Here is a 20,853-nt window from a genome sequence, read left to right as displayed (position 1 = left end):
CTGAGAAGAGGAGAAGGGGAAAAGATGGGAGGTTGGGATAAACTTTGCCGGGACGGGTAAGGGAGGGCATGGTTCGGAGGTGTTGGGGCAAGGGTGTGTAAGGGTGAGAGGTTGGGACAAGGTTAGCTTGGGTGGGGGAAAGGGAGGTGGAGAGGGAAGGGTTGGCTTGAGAGAGAGAGAAGGAAGGATTTAACTATACTACAATGTAATTTTATTTATTTTTGTGACTTGCAAACCTGCTGTAAAATGAATGAGTTCTGGAGAAATTAGCAGAGAATGTTGAGTCATTATTAGTCCTTGTTTGTCATTATAGCTAAGATTCAATGGTGGTTATTGGTGAGAGTGTAGAGGGGCTCTATCCACGGTATTGGGATGGGGTGACTGGCAAGGGCATCAGACACTTCTCTGACGTATGTGTGGGGCTCTACTCATCCCACCGTCTCTCGGTGGACCCACACTTCAGTCTCTCGGTGGACCCACTTTCCCCAAGTAGACCCCCACCAGCCACTATACTTTTAATTTACAAGGTAATACAAACTGACCACAGTACTTATGTGTCAGTGTTCCTCCAATGTATGTACAATGACATAACCCAGTCTTTTGGAGCTTGAAAGCCCTAAAACGGCYTAACGCCACAAAGTACAAAGAAGTACTTTGCTTTATGTTTCTTGTGTGTTCTCTGTTAAATGGCTGCTCAGCCCACAGGCTCACACACTATATATGTAATGTATATAATAACTATGTATTCATACTATGACTATCCCATTCCATGGAATGCCCACAGCCCTCCTATGACATGTCGGCTAAAATGTTTTATCTGGTTCGTCAATGATAGGCGGAACAGACAAGGTTAACTTTGATTCTATACAAGTAAAAATCCAACTTACAACTTGGAAAGGTCACAGGCTTCATGATAGGAAAAAAAGCATATGGTTCTTGAACACTTAGAGATTGTCAGCAGATGTTTTTTTTTGCGAGTCATATTTCAAAAAGGAGAAATGTAATATTTAAAGAGGAACCAGGTTGGAGAGACCTACGCTGCCACCTGCTGTAGTAACAGCAGGTGGCAGCGAATACGAATACACCCTTTTTCCTTATATCCCAGCAAACGGACTAAGAAGGCCGTTTTCTAATGTTGACTTGTACCTTACATGGTGAAGAATACACATTGTTTTCATTGGAAGTGAGTAAATGTTTTACTCATGTTGGCCACGGTGAAGGAGAGCCCACAYGCTTTGGTAGCGGGCCGTGTCAGTGGCACTGTATTGTCCTCAAAGTGAGCAAAGAAGTTGTTTAATTTGTCTGGGAGCAAGACGTCGATGTCCACAACAGGGCTGGTTTTCTTTTTGTAATCCGTGATTGACTGTAGACCCTGCCACATACGTCTCGTGTTTGAGCCATTGAATTGCAACTACTTTGTCTCTATACTGGCGCTTTTCTTGTTTGATTGCCTTGCGGAGGGAATACACTGGAGGGAATAGCTGCACTGTTTGTATTCTGTCATGTTTCCGGTCGCCATGATTAAAAGCGGTGGTTTGCTCTTTCAGTTTTGCGCGAACGCTGCCATCAATACACTGTTTCTGGTTAGGGGAGGTTTTAATAGTCACAGTGGGTACAACATCACCGATGCACTTGCTAATAAACTCTCTCACCGAGTCAGCGTATATGTCAATGTTGTTGTCTGAGGCTACCCGGAACATATCCAAGTCCACGTGATCGAAGCAATCTTGAAGCGTGGAATCTGATTGGTCAGACCAGCGTTGGATAGACCTGAACACGGGCTTTTCCTGTTTTAGTTTCTCTCTATAGGCTGGGAGCAACAAAATGGAGTCATGGTCAGCTTTGCTGAAGGGAGGTTGGGGGAGGTGAAGACAGGATTTGTCTAGGATATTATAGTTTACACAGGTTCCACCACTGACATTCAACATTATGAGGGGCTTGGGGTGTCCGGGGCCATGGTGATGACCATGCTGGCTCCTCATCTTGGCAAGGGACACACTTTGTTTGTGGACAACTGGTACAGCAGTCCCACACTCTTCTAGCATCTGCTCTCCGACAGCACAGGGGCCTGTGGCACAGTCAGGTCGAACAGGAAGGGGATGCGCCGGCATTCGGATGCGGAGAGGGGAGGTGGAGTTCAAGGAGAACGGTCAACAGCTCGCAGTAAAGTGGCATGACAAACGGGCCATGTCCTCTRCACTGTCCAATCAGCAACCATGCCGGCCACAGGGAAGGTGGATCACCTGACTGGAGTGAGAAAGATCAAACCAGACTGTGTGCTTGACTATAACCTCAAAATGGGGGCAGTGGATAAGGCGGACATGATGAACTGCTTTGTGGAATGCACTTGGAAAACTACCAAGTGGAATAAGAAGATATTTTCCCATCTGATCGACACTGCTGCCCTCAATGGCCACATAGTTCACCGCCAACTGACAGGTGAGATGATTACTGAACAAGGTATTTTTTGTAATTGGACGTAGTTCACATACAGTTCCATTATGCAATTACAGTGACAATATCTCACCCACCTACCCACTGCCTCATCATCCTCTCCCTTCCCTCATCCTCCCCACTCCCTCATAGATAAAGTAATTACCTACCAAAAGTACAGAGAGAACCTAATGAGAGCGCTGCTGGAGGAGCACCCCTCGGCGTCCATCCACTAGGGGCTGTCCTGCTGCAGACAATCCCTACGCCTCACTGCACGGCATTTTCCCTGCAAAGTCCCTCAAACTGCTGCTCAAGGTAGTCACACACGGAGGCACTGCAAAGTCTGCCTGTCTGGCACCAGGAGAAGGAAGCAGAGGAAGATGACAAAATACATGTGTTCAGCTTGTGAAACACCTCTGTATTTCACCATGCTTTGAGGAGTATCATATGCTCAAGCACTACTGAGCACATCTGCAGCAATTAGTGACTGACTGACCTGACAGGTGACTTGACAGGTGACCTGCCATGATACTATGCCTTTAGAGGTGGGGGGGTGGAAATGCAGTTGTTGTTCAATCACAATATGAAATATGGGTTATGCATATTCATAAGTTGTCAGTCTTTTCTTGCAGTTTTTTTCCCTCTAGCAAAACCAGTTGTTGTTCAACCGCCACCAATACTTCAATAAAATAGACGACTATTACATATAGGCCTATGTGTTTTCTTGCTTTGTTTTCATCCATTAATACTGTTGAGCGTACGCTAGCATACAAAAGCTGTCCTCAATCTTCACCTCAAAAGATGTCCGTCCGGTTCCATTTATGATATTGGCAAATAATGTTCAATACTGTTTGTGTGGGTGGTTTTTGAAAGTACAGGAATTATTTGTAATTAGAATACAATATCAGGAAATAGCAATACAACAATATTACAAAGAAGTAACGTAAAATAATAAATTGTATTGACAAAATCCTAAATATGAGTTATATAACAGTAAGAAACAGTAGCTGTTGAGCTCCACAATTGTGCAGGACAGAGCTATGCTAAACAGGCCGAATGATAACAAACCATAGTCATAAGGCCAGGGTAGCTTCAAAAGACAACACAAGCTAATACTTCTGACGCAATTATCATTTTTTTCCAGAGCTAATAGAAGAATGTAGCTAGCTWCATAAGCACAATTGAGTATAACACCATAAAGGTTATGAAATAAGTAACGTTACCTCGCGTGTCCGATGTTATAAGGAATACACACATTAAATGATGCTCCTTACATACAGTAGAAACGACATAACACGACATGCAGAAACTATTATAACATAATAAGGCACTAATTTTGATAGAAACGCACACATGTCCAAAGTTCTTATCATGTAGTAATGAAAACAACAATGAAGGCAATGCGGGCACCAGCTGGAAAATTTGAAAAAGTTTGTGCAGGTCCTGTTCTGACTGGAGATGCGAAAATGTCTGCGTACTTGATCTGCGGAAACAATGGGGAAGTYCTTGGGGATATTTGTCCGGCTCAGTAATGCCTAAAAAATGTATTGTCCGCAAAAGTGAAATGGCCTACTTTTATACGAATTAATGAGGAYYCAGAACACACCTCAATTCAAACTGTTAGAAAATAAAACAAGTTAGAAAAGCATTTGAAATTGACAAGTTGAAACAGCCTATAAATTAACGCAGGCAGCGTGCCTTAGTTTGAGGGCATGACACATTCCATGGCACATGGTTTATGAACTGATATGCAAAGCAACGGCAGATTCAAAACTTAAATTATTATACAAAATTCTTGCAACCAATAGAATGTTATATACAGTAGCAGTCAAAAGTTTGGACACCTACTCATTCAAGGGTTTTTCCTTTTACTATTTTCTACATTGTAGAATAATAGTGAAGACATCAAAACTGTGAAATAACACATGGAATCATGTAAGTAAAAAAGTTTTAAACAAATATAAATATATTTTATATTTGAGATTCTTCAAATAGCCACCCTTTGCCTTGATGACAGATTTGCACATGCTTGGCATTCTCTCAACCAGCTTCATGAGGTAGTCACCTGGAATGCATTTCAATTAACAGGTGTGCTTTTGTAAGTTCATTTGTGGAATTTCTTTCCTTAATGCATTTGAGCCAATCAGTTATGCTGTGACAAGGTAGGGGGGTATACAGAAGATGGCCCTATTTGGTAAAAGACGAACTCTATAGTATGGCAAGAACAGCTCAAATAAGCAAAGAGAAACYACAGTCCATTACTTTAAGACATTAAGGTCAGTCAATACAGAACATTTCAAGAACTTTGAAAGTGCAGTCGCAAGAACCTTCAAGCGCTATGATAAAACTAGGTCTCATGAGGACTGCCACAGGAAAGGAAGACCCAGAGTTACCTCTGCTCTAGAGGATAAGTTCATTAGAGTTACCAGCCTCAGAAATTGCAGCCCAAATAAATACTTCACAGCGTTCAAGTAGCAGACATATCTCAACATCAACTGTTCAGAGGAGACTGCGTGAATCAGGCCTTCATGGTCAAATTTCTGCAAAGAAACCACTACTAAAGGACACCAATAATAAGAAGAGACTTGCTTTGGCCAAGAAACACGAGCAATGGACATTAGACCGGTGGAAATCTGTCCTTTGGTCTGATGAGTCCAAATTTGGTATTTTTGGTTCCAACCGTCATGTCTTCGTGAGGCGGATTATCTCCGCATGTGTGGTTCCCACCGTGAAACATGGAGGAGGAGGTGTGGAGGTGCTTTGCTGGTGACACTGTCAGTGATTTATTTAGAATTCAAGGCACACTTAACCAGCATGGCTACCACAGCATTCTGCAGCGATATGCCATCACATCTGGTTTGCGCTTAGTGGGACTATCATTTGTTTTTCAACAGACAATGACACAAAATACACATCCAGGCTCTGTAAGGGCTATTTGACCAAGAAGGAGAGTGATGGTGTGCTGCATCAGATGACCTGGCCTCTACAATCACCCTACTTCAACCCAATTGAGATGGTTTGGGATGAGTTGAACTGCAGAGTGAATGAAAAGCAGCCAAGTGCTCAGCATATGTGGGAACTCCTTCAAAACTMTTGGAAAAGCTGGTTGAGAGAAGCTGGTTGAGAGAATTCCCAGAGTGTGCAAAGTTGTCATCAAGGCAAAGGGTGGCTACTTTGAAGAATCTAGAATATATTTTGATTTGTTTAACACTTTTTTTGGTTACTACATGATACATGATAATGTGTTATTTCATAGTTTTGAGGTCTTCACTATTATTCTACAATGTAGAAAATAATGAAAAACCTTTGAATGAGTTGGTGTGTCCAAACTTTTGACTGGTACTGTATATATTTTTTGTTACAATATTAAGTGGGGAAAAAAGATTYCCCATGTACGTGTGTCCCCTTTCCAACCTGTGGTAACATTGTTTGTTGTGTGTCCTGCAGTATACTGGGCAGAATAATCCGGGTGACTCAGGAAGTGGCAGAATACAGGGACTGGATCACCATGAAGTGGGCTGATCTATCACTGAACTCCCTGACCTTAAACGGTAAGGAGATGAGACGTAGAGACCATTTTATTTTATTTTATACAATCGTATTTTAATAGATTTTCACAGTTATCCAGTCCAAGTACAGCACTATATCAAAACAGTGTAAACTTGTCTAGCCCCACATTTCTTACCGTTTCCCCTATGTCACAGGAAATGATGTCACGTTGCTGGTGGAGCCTCAGCAGACGTACGAATGCAACAACAATCTCTCTGAGGAAGGAGCGGAATCACCAAGCTCCTCCTCTCCTCCTCCTTCCTCTCCATCCTTCTCTTCATCATCCTCCTCGCCGCAGTCTTCATCAGCTAGCTCCAGCGATGCTGTGGGTGCCTTGTGAAACCGATCGTGTTCTCTCCACACATTTTGCACCTTAAAGACCAGGGGCTGTATGTGTCAAGTGATTCTCTGAGACGCTTAATACCTACAGCCCCAGTGCTGACCTTTCCTTAGCAACCATGATGTAAAATCTCTAAAGATAGCTCTAAAATATTTMTCTAACTAGTAGTTAGTCTATCAGAAAGGTCCCTTAGGCAATCTACCCTTTCATGTGTTAGAAGTTTGAGATACCTGTCGTTAAACTGTATTTTGCCCATGTTTGATTGGATGCTCTGAACCCTCCAGGATTCGGACGGAAGCCCCTGTAAAACGGTGTTGTCGCGTGGCAGGCGGGGCTTATCCGCACACAGAGCTGCCCCCCTAGGATTGACCAATCACAGGGCTACAAGTTCCTCTTCCGGAAGCCACGTGAGCCACTCGAACAAGAGCAAGGTAGGTGACTAACTATAGCATTGGTCACCAACCTGTCGGTCGGTCGCGATCGACTGGTCGATCTCCAAGGCATCCGTAGTCAATCACCTAACATTTCTGTAAAAAAACAACGATAAAACCTTGCATTCCTATTTTTTWATATTTTTGTTTAGCGCTGTTGGCGGTATGTGCACTTGATTCAGCAGCCCTAGTGCCAGGAAGGGAAAGTGTTCCCATTTTGAATCATGTCATGTGTCTGACGGTAGAACTCCGCTTACCCTGCAGGCCTACCGTGTCCAATCCGGTAGCTCAGATCACTGTGTCTGCAGTTTCCTCAAGCCATTTGTTGTAAAAAAAAGAAGCCTCTAGTGCACAGCAAATTGAGACTGAGATTTCAAAACTTGACTAGAGAGATTCAATGAATAGAGCAAAGAGCTGCTTTTAAAAAAAATGAAGTTCATGTTTAAGTTGTTATTCATTACCGTCATCTTGTTCAACACTTTTATAAGCCATGAAATGTGTGTTCTCCGTACTTTCAGTCATGCTACAACCACTACTGAGTGAGTATAGCAAAGTGTTTCGATAAGCTTGCGTTGTTATTATTAGAGGCAGAGGCTTGTCTTTTTTTAGTATCAAGGAATATTTCACTTTCTCTGTTCATAAGAGTAGCAACTTGAACTGGTGCACGAGGTCGAAATAATGCAGTGCGTCTTGAGTTTCGCCATCAGCTGGAAGACTTTTTCTCAGTGAGAGCAGAGGTACGGTGAGTCGGGTGAGAGGCAGCCTCACCGTTGTTCTCCTCTCTCCCTCCCCTCAGACTGACCATCAGATGCAGGCCATCACACCAGTAAAATAAAAAAAATGCAAATGATTATGCTCARTTAGCTCTGCCTCACATTCTTTTTAAAAAATGATTTCAAAAAGGTCTGGGAAGAACAACATTGACAGGGCAAAGATAAGAATAGCCAATATGCAGTGATAATGTATTGGGCCTATAGCCTACTGCACAAACTTCATTACTACAGAACTGTTTTTTGTAAGTTAATGTTGCATAGGCTAGTGTTTTTTAAGTCATGTTAAAAAAGAATCGGAGCGGTAGATCTCAGCTTTCTTTTGGACTCAAAGTGATCTTGACTCAGAAAAGGTTGGTGACCACTGAACTATAGGGTCGTTCCCCTAAATAAGGGCCTTTTCGTCCCTTTAATATCTTAAGTAATTCTGCACCAATATAAGTTTCCTAATCACAAACAATTAGTTATTCTAATTGCTTGGCCTGGTTTTAGCAGTAAGTAAGATGGCTAATGCCACTGAAACGACGAAGGCAAACAAGCTGGGTTTGGGTTCGGGTTCACGAACATACCCCAATGAATAGAAAGATACTCACGTTTGTTGTCTTGTATGTCTCGTGTTGAAATCAGTTTGTGTGTGAGACTAGGGGATGTCTGGCACTGTTCCCCTACTAGTCCGCGGTCCAGGTTCTGTTGACAATCGTGAAGCATTCTTTAGGGGCCTTGGTGTTTCCGATAGTGACTTTCTCTCCCGGATGCCCGTACCTCGGATGAGTCGGTGTTGCGGAGTCTGATGTCGGGTCAAATGTCTCCTGGCTTCTGAGGGCGACCAGGTTCTGTGGGTATCCCCCCCCGCTGCTTGTGTCTGCCTTGGTTAAGCAGCACTTGCCTCTCTTCCCAGAAGGGTTCAGGTCCCACCTCTGTGATCCGGTCCTACATAGACTTACGAGACCAGGCTAGCTAACACATGCTGCATAGCGTGCTAGCTTGGTTAGCTAACTTGCCAAGGTGAGCTAGCTATTACTAGCTATTCCTGCCTCCCCCCGGTGGAGTTGCTTGGGTAGCTCTCTAGTATAAGTAACGCTATGTCGATTTAGTTATTCTAAATTTACTGTGCTGCGGTCAGAGGCTAGCTATTCTAGCTTAGACTAAAGAGCCTCCTGACTAACTTTGGCTATCATGCATAACTTCCAGTGAATTAAGCTTACTAGCATTCCCCCAGTGCTATGGCAACCCCATCCCTATTTTATATTCCTGGAGTTGGGAGGGGTAGACAGAGCGGGGCTTGCATGCTCCTCCGATGAGGAAGTAGCCCCTGAGCAGCTGCACCACAAAAACATTGCTATGACGACAGTGCTCCCACATTTTGCTAGGGCAAACAGGATACTACGTCAGTCATTGCCAGAGTCCTCTATGCCCATAAGAGCTGGGCTTTAGGCAAACCTGGGCACATAGATTGTGCTAGCCACTCACCTGACGCATCTTGCAGCCTAAGCCGCTCACTTCAGGTGTCCCTGTCAGGCATATGGGCCATGTCCCAGTGGTGGAATCCTCTGCTATTGTCAGGGAGCTCTCATGGGCTGAGTTGTATTCCGCAAGGTGATCACATCAGACGCGTCCTACGAAGGCAACTCTGCTCATCTGCGTGAACGTGCCTTAGGCATGCTGCAAGGAGCATGAGGACTGCATATGTTGCCAGGGCAATACATTGCAATGTCCATACTGTGAGACGACTAAGACAGCGCTACAGGGAGACAGGACAGACAGCTGATCATCCTCGCAGTGGCAGACCACATGTAACCACACCTGCACAGGATCGGTACATCCGAACATAACACCTGCGGGACAGGTACAGAATGGCAACAACATATGCCCGAGTTATACAAGGGATGCACAATCCCTCCATCAGTGCTCAGACTGTCCGCAATAGACTGAGAGAGGCTGGACTGAGGGCTTATAAGCCTGTCCTCAACAGATATCACCGGCAACAACGTCGCCTATGGGCACAAACCCACCGTCGCTGGACCAGACAGGGCTGGCAAAAAGTGCTCTTCACTGACGAGTCGCAGGTTTGTCTCACCAGGGATGATGGTCAGATTTGCGTTTATCGTCGAAGGAATGAGCATTACACCGAGGCCTGTACTCGATTTGGAGGTGGAGGGTCCGTCATGGTCTGGGGCGGTCTGTCACCTCATCATCGGACTGAGCTTGTTGTCATTGCAGGCCATCTCAACGCTATGCGTTATAGGGAAGACATCCTCCTCCCTCATGTGGTACCCTTCCTGCAGGCTCATCCTGACATGACCCTCCAGCATGACAATGCCACCAGCTATACTGCTCGTTCTGTGCGTGATTTCCTGCAAGACAGGGATGTCCTTGTTCTGCCATGGCCAGCGAAGAGCCCGGAACTCAATCCCATTGAGCACATCTGGGACCTGTTGGATCGGAGGGTGAGGGCTAGGACCATTCCCCCCAGAAATGTCTGGGAACTTGCAGGTGCCTTGGTGGAAGAGTGGGGTAACATCTCACAGCAAGAATTGGCAAATCTGGTGCAGTCCATGAGGAGGAGATGCGCTGCAGTACTTAATGCAGCTGGTGACCACACCGACTGTTTGATTTTGACCCTCCGCATTTGTTCAGGGACACATTATTCAATTTCTGTTAGTCATAAACGCAGTTGACAATGAGAGGATGTTTATTTCTTTGCTGAGTTTAGCAGCAAGAGGCAATGGTTACCTAGCAGTGTACGCGCCCACTCCACCAGGGGTCTGTCAGCGTCTTGGGCATTGTTTAAAGTGTTGACTGTAGGAGATATTTGTGATGCGGGGAGTTGGGCATCACCACACACTTTCAGGTTTTATCACTGGYATGTCACTGCTCCCAGTGTAGCCCACAGCATGCTTACGGCTGGGTCAGGGGAAAGTCACTAGGCAACGCAATACCCAGACTTCCACATCTGGCAGGGTCAGGTCTGGGTGGTCTGCCATGGGGCGTTTTCATTTAGTATCTGTTGGCGTTCGTATGGGGAGTGATTTATATTTCCCCATAATATGTGGTACCGACATTGAATGACTGAAAGGTAAAGTAACGTTAAGACTATAACTACTTTTCCCTGAAGGAGGGAATGAGGTACATCTGTTTGGCCCCGCACCGCCCGTTCCTGGGCTCGATGAAGAGCGGTATTAAATTGAAGGAATGAATCCGAGCCTCACGCTTATCACCTGTGGAAGGCGGGGACTTCCAGCGAGGCGCGGACTTCACTGGCCTGGACAGGTGTTATTGTAGATACTTCAACAGAAGTAGTGAGAGTGCAACTCCCCATAGTATGTTGTATGTAATTTCCCTACTTCAGGGAGCAGTAGTTATAGTCATAACATTGTTTTTACCATCATTGCAAAGCCATAGTTTTGCTTTGACAAAGTCATTTCTGAATGTTATTTATTTCATGACATTAGTGATTTATTTACAGCTGTCCCTCATTTTAAGGTCAACCCTGTTATGTGAACTGAACTTTCATTTTAATATGGTATTTTTTTCAAAAGCAACATTGAACATCTAGTCAAATTATAGTGTAAAAGCAGGTGAGCTGGTTCTACTCTTTTTGGCCCTTTTCTCGTGTTTTGTGGTGGAAAATTGAGTGTCAACCCCGTTACCCATAGATAGACAGGCTATAATGTTTTAACAATTAAACATTACGCTTGCATTCAATTGCGTCTTTTCACAAGTGGATTTATGGCTGATTTAAGATGAAATCGTCAACCTGTTACTTTATTTGCCATTTAATAGGCACTTATTATAGTATTATTTTTTATTTAACCTCATCAAATGGGAATATGAGTTTTTTGAAAGTTTAACATGTGCTCTTTATGACAATATTAAAATGTGGTGATATCCCGTTTTWAATTTTTTTTTTAACCAAGTTACACGTCTCAAAAGGCACCAAATTGGTGGAACGACCCTATATCATACAAGCTTTAGTGTTAACTTACCACACATCCATGTATGTCACACTAAATGTTATTCCAAGACAAATTTCCCATCAGGGGACAATACAGTTAATCTTGTCTTATGTTTTTTCCTGGCAACAGGTGGACAGAGAAAGTTTAACGTCTCGTCAGAACAGCCATGCCAACACACAGCCAAGCGCAGAAACAGGACAGTCGTCAGGCAGGAACCACCAAGGCAGCAGGCGGAGCTGTCCTGGCAGGAGGAGGAAACCCCAGCCTCAGCACCAACGCAAACCTGCGCCTGCAGTGGAGGACCTCTGTAGATAGGATGCGCCATGTCACAGAACTCCACTCTCTGCCGCCGAAACGGAGGCGATCGAGTTACTCTTACCAGGGCTTTTGGTAGTGATATGTTTAAAGCCAAGTTGGAAGGAGATTTCTCCTTTTTCTGTTAGTTGAATGGGCAGATTGACGCTATCCTCGTCTTGAGGGCATAGTCTTTCTCTATTATGAACACACTGCCCATTGGAGGAAGGAGGAAGGTCGTCGAGCCTGATCAGTTGTTCCTGTACTTTATCAGTGGCAATACACCCTGGTGCATTGGTTGGGTCTATAACTTACTGGCAATTAAACTTTACAACATAAATGACAAGGGAAAATGTATGGTATAAAACTATGGATATTATTGCTATATTGGGCAAAATGCTTGCACTGACAACACGAGTTGTTGAAAATGTACGTATTTCAACAACTCATCTACATTTGCAATGGAAAAAGTAGAGCAAAATGTTATTTAAAAAGGCGAAATGGAGGTTAGAGGGAGACAAAAAACATTACAATGGATAGGGATTGTATATTTATCACCAGCTGAATTAAAATGAATATCGATTTGCCATCTCTCCTGGACTGGGCCAAGTGTGGGTTCTAAGTGCCAACTCCAACCATCAGCAAAATAGATTACTACAGTACCATGTATGAGAGCACAAGATCACGAAAGGATCAGGCCAAGGGATCATCCCAAATGGACCAGTTTCCGTGCATAAAGGGGATGATTTTTGTAATGATCTGTTCAATGGCTATTTCACAATACTGTTTAATCAACGTAATTGCTTACAGTCTAATGTACCTACTGGTAGAATACAAAATGCCACAATATCTGCAATTTGCAAACTTCCTGTACATGAAAACATCAATACTCCACTATTTTGCCTATTACAAAATGATTTGTATTTGTTTATGTATTTATTTTTTTAGTATATTTATATGAATCTATAAATGTTAAGCCCTATGGATGGAAAGCTTAGGAATAGCCTGTGTGCGTGTGTAAGAGATGGTTCAGAAGCACATTTTGTGCCGAATATCTCAGATGCCTGTGTTCTAAAAGTCTTACACCCCAGATGATAGGTTTTGGAAATAGTGTCTAACACTTTGCTTTTACTCATCCAGTGCTTTCAGACCACTGATTGAAAGTCATTGGCTTTGTTCAATTTCTGTCTCTTGCCCTTTTCACTAGCTCTTACTTCTTCCTGTCTGGCTTTTATATAAAAGGAGTGGACTGGATGTTAACAATACGGTGATAGTTCCGCCAAGCCTTTAAAGAGGGTGAGTGCAGCTTCTTCCAAGTTGCTTTCACCCATCTAATCCTTTCAGATCCGCCAAAAGAATATAGGCCTAACTTTGACAGTGCAAATAAATTGTGCTACTGTTAATTGAGAACATTATACAAATTACACTGCATTCATTTTAAAGTTACGTAAAGTTTCAACAAGAGCACTACTTTTGACGTTATCAAAATGGCAGGTTGAGCTGGAGGCAGATCAATTTCTGATGAGGTTAGCAGTGTGGTTGGGGTTAGGGTTAAAATCAGATGTTGACTGTGGCTGTGCCAGCTAGTGACTAGCCTGCAGTGGCCTCCAGTACATGAGTCATCCCAATAAATTCCAGCATCAAAATGTCATTAAGGGTTGGGCCACTGTTAGTCCTAGCATTTTCTTTTGTTCACAAAATTGGTCCTCACAAAACATTTTGTGTGCAGTCCAGACATTTGTTCCAACCTTCAAGATAGCTCATTGTTTTACAAGTGATAATATATTGTAAAAGAAATGCATATTTCCCATTGCCTGTTCTTTATTATATGTGATTAGAATATAACAAAATTCATGACTAAGGAATGTTTTTTTTTTCCTGTTTGTCTTTCACTGCAAATGTGTTCATGTGCTCACTGCTCAATAATTTCAACACTGAATTGGTTTTTCAAGCAGACAAGCCACCATCAAACATCCTAAAAGTCAACAGAATTATTATTTACATTCAGTATGCCATTGTCAATTCAATACCAGTCAACATTTCTCTCCACTTTCCAACCATGAATGAATTTGAAGTGGAAAAAGGTTTTATTGCTGTGAACAMTAAAGCTGTTTTGTTGAATGGTAATTTCTTTATTTTGTCTTAGCATTGTCTACAGCAAATGTACAATCCCTGCATTGAAGTTGTATTTTCATATGATTACTGATATTATTTAGCTAATTATATTTTTGTGGAAGATGAATAGATATAAATGTCAAGACCCTGAGGGTAAAAGTGGCAAGTGGGAAAATGTAAGTCTCTCATTATTAAAATAAACTTTTGAAAGAACTGCTGGTCTGTCTGCATTTACATGTCCCATTTAGCACTCTTTTGAAAARGTTCTCCCCAGTTGAAGTTTTTCCACAACTCTCCCATTGACATAAAATATATAATATAAATTGTGCACCAAAGAACAGTATCGCGAGTGAGAAGAGCCGAATGAGATACCATTGAATGCCTACCATTGAACGTCTGACTGACATGGCGTGATACCAACAACTGACTAACGTCTGCGTGACACCTGCATCTTAAATAACATTGAGCTATATTGTTAATCTGTGCAAGCTATTATAATACTGTAAAATTCAACTGCGTGAGGGTCTACTCATACAATTAGATTGTATTTATACTGAAAAATATAACCACAACATGTAAAGTGTTGGTCCCATGTTTGAAATGTTCCATAAGCACCAAATTATTTACCTTAAATGTACATCCTGTTAGTTAGCATTTCTCCTTTGTCAAGATAATCCATCCACCTGACAGGTGTGGCATATCAATAAACTTATTAAACAGCATGATCATTACACAGGTGCACCTTGTGCTGGGGACCCTAAAAGGTCACTCTAAAATGTGCAGTTTTGTCACAACACAATGCCACAGATGTCTCAAGTCTTGAAGGAGCGTGCAATTGGCATGCTGACAGCAGGAATGTCCACCAGAGCTGTTGCCAGAAAATGTCATGTTAATTTCTCTACCATAAGCTGCCGTCAACGTCGTTTTAAAGAATTTGGCAGTACGTTCAACTGGCCTCACAACAGCAGACCACATGTGGGCGAGCGGTTTGCTGATGTCAAAGTTGTGGAAATACTGCCCCATGGTAGCGGTGGGGTTATGGTATGGGCAGGCATAAGCTACGGACACTGAACACAATTGCATTTTATCCATAGCAATTTGAATGCACAGAGAAATAATGTGACGAGATCCTGAGGCCCATTGTGAGGCCCATTTTTTTCAAGGTATCTGTGACCAACAGATGCATTTCTGTATTCCCAGGCATGTGAAATCCAGGGGCCAGTAAAATCCTTGAAATTGTTGCATGTTGCGTTTATGTTTTTGTTCYGTGTATATATAAAACCTTTTGTTCAATTCAAAATGTAACTGCCATTGCAATTTAAAAACCAATTGCCAATTCATTCCGGCATGACAACACAAATGGACAGGGATTGAACCAACTTCCAAGTAAGCAAAGTTGGTTATTTAATTTAAAATATATGTAGCCAAAGTCATATGATAAACTATAGGCTAGATAAATAAAGTTTCAATGTTATTAGAATTTTAGCACATTTGTAAGCTAGCTGCTAACTTAGCTATCTAAACAGAAAAGGCTACTTTAATTTGCCACTTTAGAAGCTGGCCAGCTAGCTAATTTTTTTATTAAGGGATACACTAAATAGAATTACAGACCCAGCCAGACATTGGCAATTAGCCAAGTCTTTATTTCAGGGCGCAACTTTCACTGGGGACCGGGGGGACATGACCCCCCCCCCCCKCACATTCCTTTTGGTCCCCCAGTTTTATCATTGCACTGTGATAAACACGGCAATGTTGTGATTTAGGACTAAGTGGACGACTCCGAGAGGTCGGGTAGGCTGTTTTCCGGTTTCAGCCGGCTGGATTTAGGACCACACGGACACAACAGAGCAGAGCGTGCAGACAGGCGGTGTGAAGGCAAAGCTTCAGTGTAGGACCAGCACGGGAGAGATGAACAGAGGTAGCTGCTGTCTGTTGCACCTTTTCTCAGAGTTTTAAAAGCAAGCAGAGCAGAAACTGGCTACTCTTTGGTTGACTGATCTAGCTGGCAAGATAACTACTGTTTGACAGAAAAGAAAAAAAGTATTCCCAGTGCTGAGCTAGTAGTGTACAAGTGACATGTTACATTAGCTAATGTTTCACCCCCTCTGGACTGAAGTGAATGAACTACAAGCAGCTAGCTAATAGCTACTACAGCCAGTTCAGCTCTAGCTAGCATCTACCTATCTGCCGGGTAGCAGTTTCTAACAGCTGTTGTGTGTATGGAAATGTTTTGTAGCCTTTTTTGTCCGGTTTTCAACAGAAGTAAATTTGATGTACCACTTAGCTAGAGCTAGCCAAAAGTTGGCTAACTTTAGCTTGCTAGCTCACTAACTTTAGCTATAGTTTTTGCCTCAGTCACATGTCGTGGAAAATTGCAAGATTATGTTATAATGCTTGTATTGCATTATAATGGTTGTTTTATTCGACAGAATAGAGTATTCTGTTAACTATTGTGTGTGTGTTCCACTGATGGGCCTCTATGAGATAGCACTGACAGAGGAGATTTACGATGTCTTTGGGTGATAAAACCTAAAGAGCATTCCAGATAACATGAGGTAATGTTTTTGTGCTATGAAGTACCAGGAACGAGATTAGAACCTCGTTTTAGGGACCAAACTGAACGATAATTTATAGCGAATGCTATCTCGCTATGGGATACTCCTCTCTCTCAAGTAAAAGTCTTTCTTTGTGAACAGTTCCTAAGATCTGTGGTTCGTCATGTAAGTTGAGAGGGGTGTATCTTGGTTATAAGAGATCTTTGTACTTTTCTGTTAACACTTTCAATGGTTCATTAGAGATAGCGCATCATTGAAAGTCAAAGGCTATTGCAAAGCTCTTATTATTAAAGATGTAGTTTAAGTATAACTCTGACTGGTGTGTGAAGCTTGTAACTCTCCTCATTTGGTAAAGCAGAAATATGCCACCACACACACTAGACCTGAATCAAACCAGCAGCCAAATGAAACCAGCAGCCAAATGAAACCAGCAGCCAAATGAAACCAGCAGCCAAATGAAACCAGCAGCCAAATGATTGAAGACCTATATTCTGATGTTTTTTCAGTACAATGTGAGTTTTATTAGTCAGTATTGCAATGTAACGTTATCTGTCAGTTTCCCTAGCTAATTCCCTATTTTTCCCACTAACACCGTATAAACAGTGTCGCTGTCCCAGCTATTTTCAAGTATCTTCAGAGATGCTCAATCGGGTTCAAGTCCGGGCTCTGGCTGGGCCACTCAAGGACATTCACAGACTTGTCCCGAAGCCAATGCTGCATTGTCTTGGTTGTGTGCTTAGGGTCGTTGTCCTGTTGGAAGGTGAACCTTCGCCCCAGTCTGAGGTCCTGAGCGCTCTGGAGCAGGTTTTCATCAAGGATCTCTCTGCACTTTGCTCCATTCAGCTTTCCCTCAATCCTGACTAGTCACCCAGTCCCTGCTGCTGAAAAATCCATACGGATTACCAGGACGTATACTACGAGCATGCACTGACCAACTGGCAAGTGTTTTCACTGACATTTTCAACTTGTCCCTGACCGAGTCTGCAATACCAACATCTTTCAAGCAGACCACCGTAGTCCCTGTGCCGAAGAACACCAAGGTAACCTGKCGAAATGACTCCCAACCCGTAGCACTCACATCTGTAGCCATGAAGTGCTTTGAAAGGCTGGTCATGGCTCARATCAACACTATTATCCCAGAAACCCTAGACCCACTGCAATTTGCATACCGCCCCAACTGATCCACAGATGACGCAATCTCTATTCCACTTCGCACTGCCCTTTCCCTCCTGGGAAAAAAAGGAACACCTACATGAGAATGCTATTCATTGACTACAGCTCAACGTTCAACACCAGAGTGCCCTCAAAGCTCATCACTAAGCTAAGGATCCTGGGACTAAACACCTCCCTCTGCAATTGGATCCTGGACTTCCTGGTGGGCCGCCCCCAGGTGGTAACAACAAATCTGCCACGCTGATCCTCAACACGGGTGCTTCTCGYGGGTGCATGTCAGTCCGCTCCTGTACTCCCTGTTCACCCAGGACTGCATGGCCAAGCATGACTCCAACYCCATCATTAAATTTGCCGACTATACAACAGTGGTAGYCCTGATCATCGGCAACGATGAGACAGCCTATAGGGAGGAGGTCAGAGAGCTGGCAGTGTGGTGCCAGGATAACAACCTCTCCCTCAACATGATCAAGACAAAGGAGATGATTGTAGACTATAGGAAAAGGAGGACTGAGCACGCCCCCATTCTCATTGACATGGCTGTAGTGCAGCAGGTTGAGAGCTTCAAGTTCCTTGGTGTTCACATCACCAACAAACTATCATGGTCCAAACACACCAAAACAGTTGTGAAGAGGGCACGACAATGCCTATTCCCCCTCAGGAGACTGAAATAATTTGTCATGCGTCCCAAGAGCCTCAAAAAGTTATACAGCTGCACCATCGAGAGCATCCTGACTGGTTGCATCACCGCCTGGTATGGTAACTGCTCGGCCTCTGACCGCAAGGCACTACAGAGGGTAGTGCGTACGGCCCAGTACATCACTGGGGCCAAGCTTCCTGCCATCCAGGACCTCTATACCAAAATTGCCATAGACTCCAGCCACCCTAGTCATAGACTGTTCTCTCTGCTACTGCACAGCAAGCGGTACCGGAGCATCAAGTCTAGGTCCAAAAGGCTTCTTAACATCTTCTACCCCCAAGCTATAAGACTCCTGAACACCTAATCAAATGGCTACCCAGATTATTTGCATTGTAGTCGTCCCCCCACCCCCATTTTTAAACTACTGCTTCTCTCTGTTTATTATCCATGCATAGTCACTTTACCTCTACCTACATGTACATATTACCTCAATTACCTCGACTAACCTGTTCCCCCGCACATTGACTCTGTACCGGTACCCCCTGTATATAGCCTCGCTACTGTTATTTTTATATATATTTTTTTACTTCAGTTTATTTTAGTAAATACTTAAACACTTTTTTTCTTAACTGCATTGTTGGTTAAGGGCTTGTAAGTAAGCATTTCGCTGTAAGGTCTACCTGTTGTATTCGGGGCATGTGACAAATACAATTTGATGTCTTAATACTTTATTTGTACTTTATTTGTAAGTTGTTCATTTGTTAGGCTGTTAAAACAGTTACAATACTGATTCAGAGGGGTTGGGTTAAATGGAAGACACATTTCAGTTGAATGCATTCAGTTGTACACCTGACTAGGTATCCCCACTTTCCCTATTGATTATTGTATCATTGATTTAGTTCAGTCTTATCAATCACTTAATGGCAACTGGGCGCAAATGGAGGCCAGGAAAAGCAGTCCAGGAGGCAACAGCAGCCCTCAGACATGCTMACATTGTGGGTCATGTTCAGCAAGGGAGAGGAGGCCTTGGGCTAACTAGCCGTGCTGCTTGGAGTAAGGCCACTGCACCAGAGCGGCGGAAGATGGTAGTGCAGGAAGTACGCCATCAGGAGGAGGCTGCAAGGTGGGCCAAGGCAGTCTCTCTTGCCAAACAGGGACAGTGGACTCGATGGGACAGTGTGGAGAAGAGGAAGATCAGCTGGAAGGATCTGTGGGCCATGGAAGCGAGGCGGTTGAGCTTTTCCATCAGAGCAACATATGACGTCCTTCCAACACCAGTTAATCTTCACCAATGTTTTCTGGTGGAAGATCCGGACTGTGCCCTCTGTTCCATGCCAGCCAACCTCAGGCACATTCTCACAGGGTGTAAAACAAGCCTCACCCAAGGACGCTACACTTGGCGTCACAACCAAGTCCTTAAAAACTTGCGTCCGCCCTGGAGGACAAGCGAGCTGCCACCAACTCCCTACCACCCCCAGCAGCATCACACCCCTTACGGACGACCTTTGTCCGCGAAGGGGCTAAACCACCGAAGAGCGGCTCTACACCATTAGAGCGAGACCAGCTGCGCTTGGCCCGCGACTGGAAAATGCTAGCTGACATTGGCCGGCAACTTGTGTTTCCTCCGGAGATCGCAACCACCACCCTAAGACCTGACATGGTGCTCTGGTCCCATTCGCTCAAGAAGGTCTTCATCATTGAGCTCACAGTACCCTGGGAGGACTCAGTAGATGAGGCTTATGAGCGAAAACATCTGCGCTATGCGATCTAGCTGCCGAAGCACGGCATCATGGTGGAACACAGAAGTCCGACCAGTGGAGGTGGGCTGCAGAGGTTTTGTGGCAACATCTACAACCAGACTGCTTAGAGACCTGGGAATTAAGGGCCAGAGCCAGCGTTCGGCAATCAAAGCTGTATCAGAGGCGGCAGAAGGCAGCAGTCAATGGCTCTGGATGAAGAGGAAAGACCCCAGCTGGGCCCCGAAATGAGAGGGCAGGAAGGTATGCGGTCAACAATGCTTGACTCAGGGAGGAAGACGCCCCTGCCATGCATAGTCCCATGGGATGTTGGCTATCAACAACAAGGCAACTCCTATGACTAATTGGGAATGGGACGCAAGCGTAGGATTGATCACCCTGTCGCTGGCCGCCTTTGGGGAGGGTGTATAGTGTGAAAGGCCGAAACACCCTAGGAACCAAAGGTACACTACTGACGATGCGCTCCCCAAATTTCACCAGTCTCACTGTTCATGAACTCTTGGAAGTGCTTGCACAAAGGATAGTAACATCTCATCCTGTGTTCTTGGAATCATATTTAATAAGGATCTCTTACCTAGCTTGATGACTGTGGGCATTTTTGCTTACTTTTTGTTCTAAATCGAGATGGCTAGAAGGGCCATGGGTCATATTAAATTGTGTAGAAAGTCAGGAAATTAGCTTTAGATGTCCCAAAAAATGGGAGGACCCTCCGGCCTAGTTATGTCCCCGCCACTTCTAAAGCCAAAGTTGCGCCCCTGGTTTATTTTATTTCAGTATTTCAGTGTGGAGTGCACTAAGGGAACTAGCCTATGTTTCATAGCCATTTTCAAGACGTTTGCTGAC

The 20,853-nt window shown here is 43.9% G+C and overlaps 1 protein-coding gene across 1 annotated transcript in view; it reads left to right on the top strand.

Annotated features, from left to right (window-relative positions):
• Positions 1–14,101, top strand: part of LOC111952355 (terminal nucleotidyltransferase 4B) — a 50,255-nt gene extending 36,154 nt beyond the window's left edge. The window contains exons 9-12 of the mRNA XM_023970941.2: positions 5,881–5,984; positions 6,138–6,307; positions 6,607–6,753; positions 11,609–14,101. Of these exons, the coding sequence (XP_023826709.1) occupies positions 5,881–5,984; positions 6,138–6,307; positions 6,607–6,753; positions 11,609–11,794 (607 nt within the window). The 3' untranslated portion in view covers positions 11,795–14,101. The remainder of the gene's footprint in view (positions 1–5,880; positions 5,985–6,137; positions 6,308–6,606; positions 6,754–11,608) is intronic.
• Positions 14,102–20,853: the final 6,752 nt, after the last annotated feature.

This window comes from Salvelinus sp. IW2-2015, linkage group LG26 (assembly GCF_002910315.2).
Source record: "Salvelinus sp. IW2-2015 linkage group LG26, ASM291031v2, whole genome shotgun sequence".
NCBI lineage: Eukaryota > Metazoa > Chordata > Actinopteri > Salmoniformes > Salmonidae > Salvelinus > Salvelinus sp. IW2-2015.
Note: the sequence above shows the minus strand (reverse complement) of the source record. Positions and strands in the feature narration are given on the sequence as shown.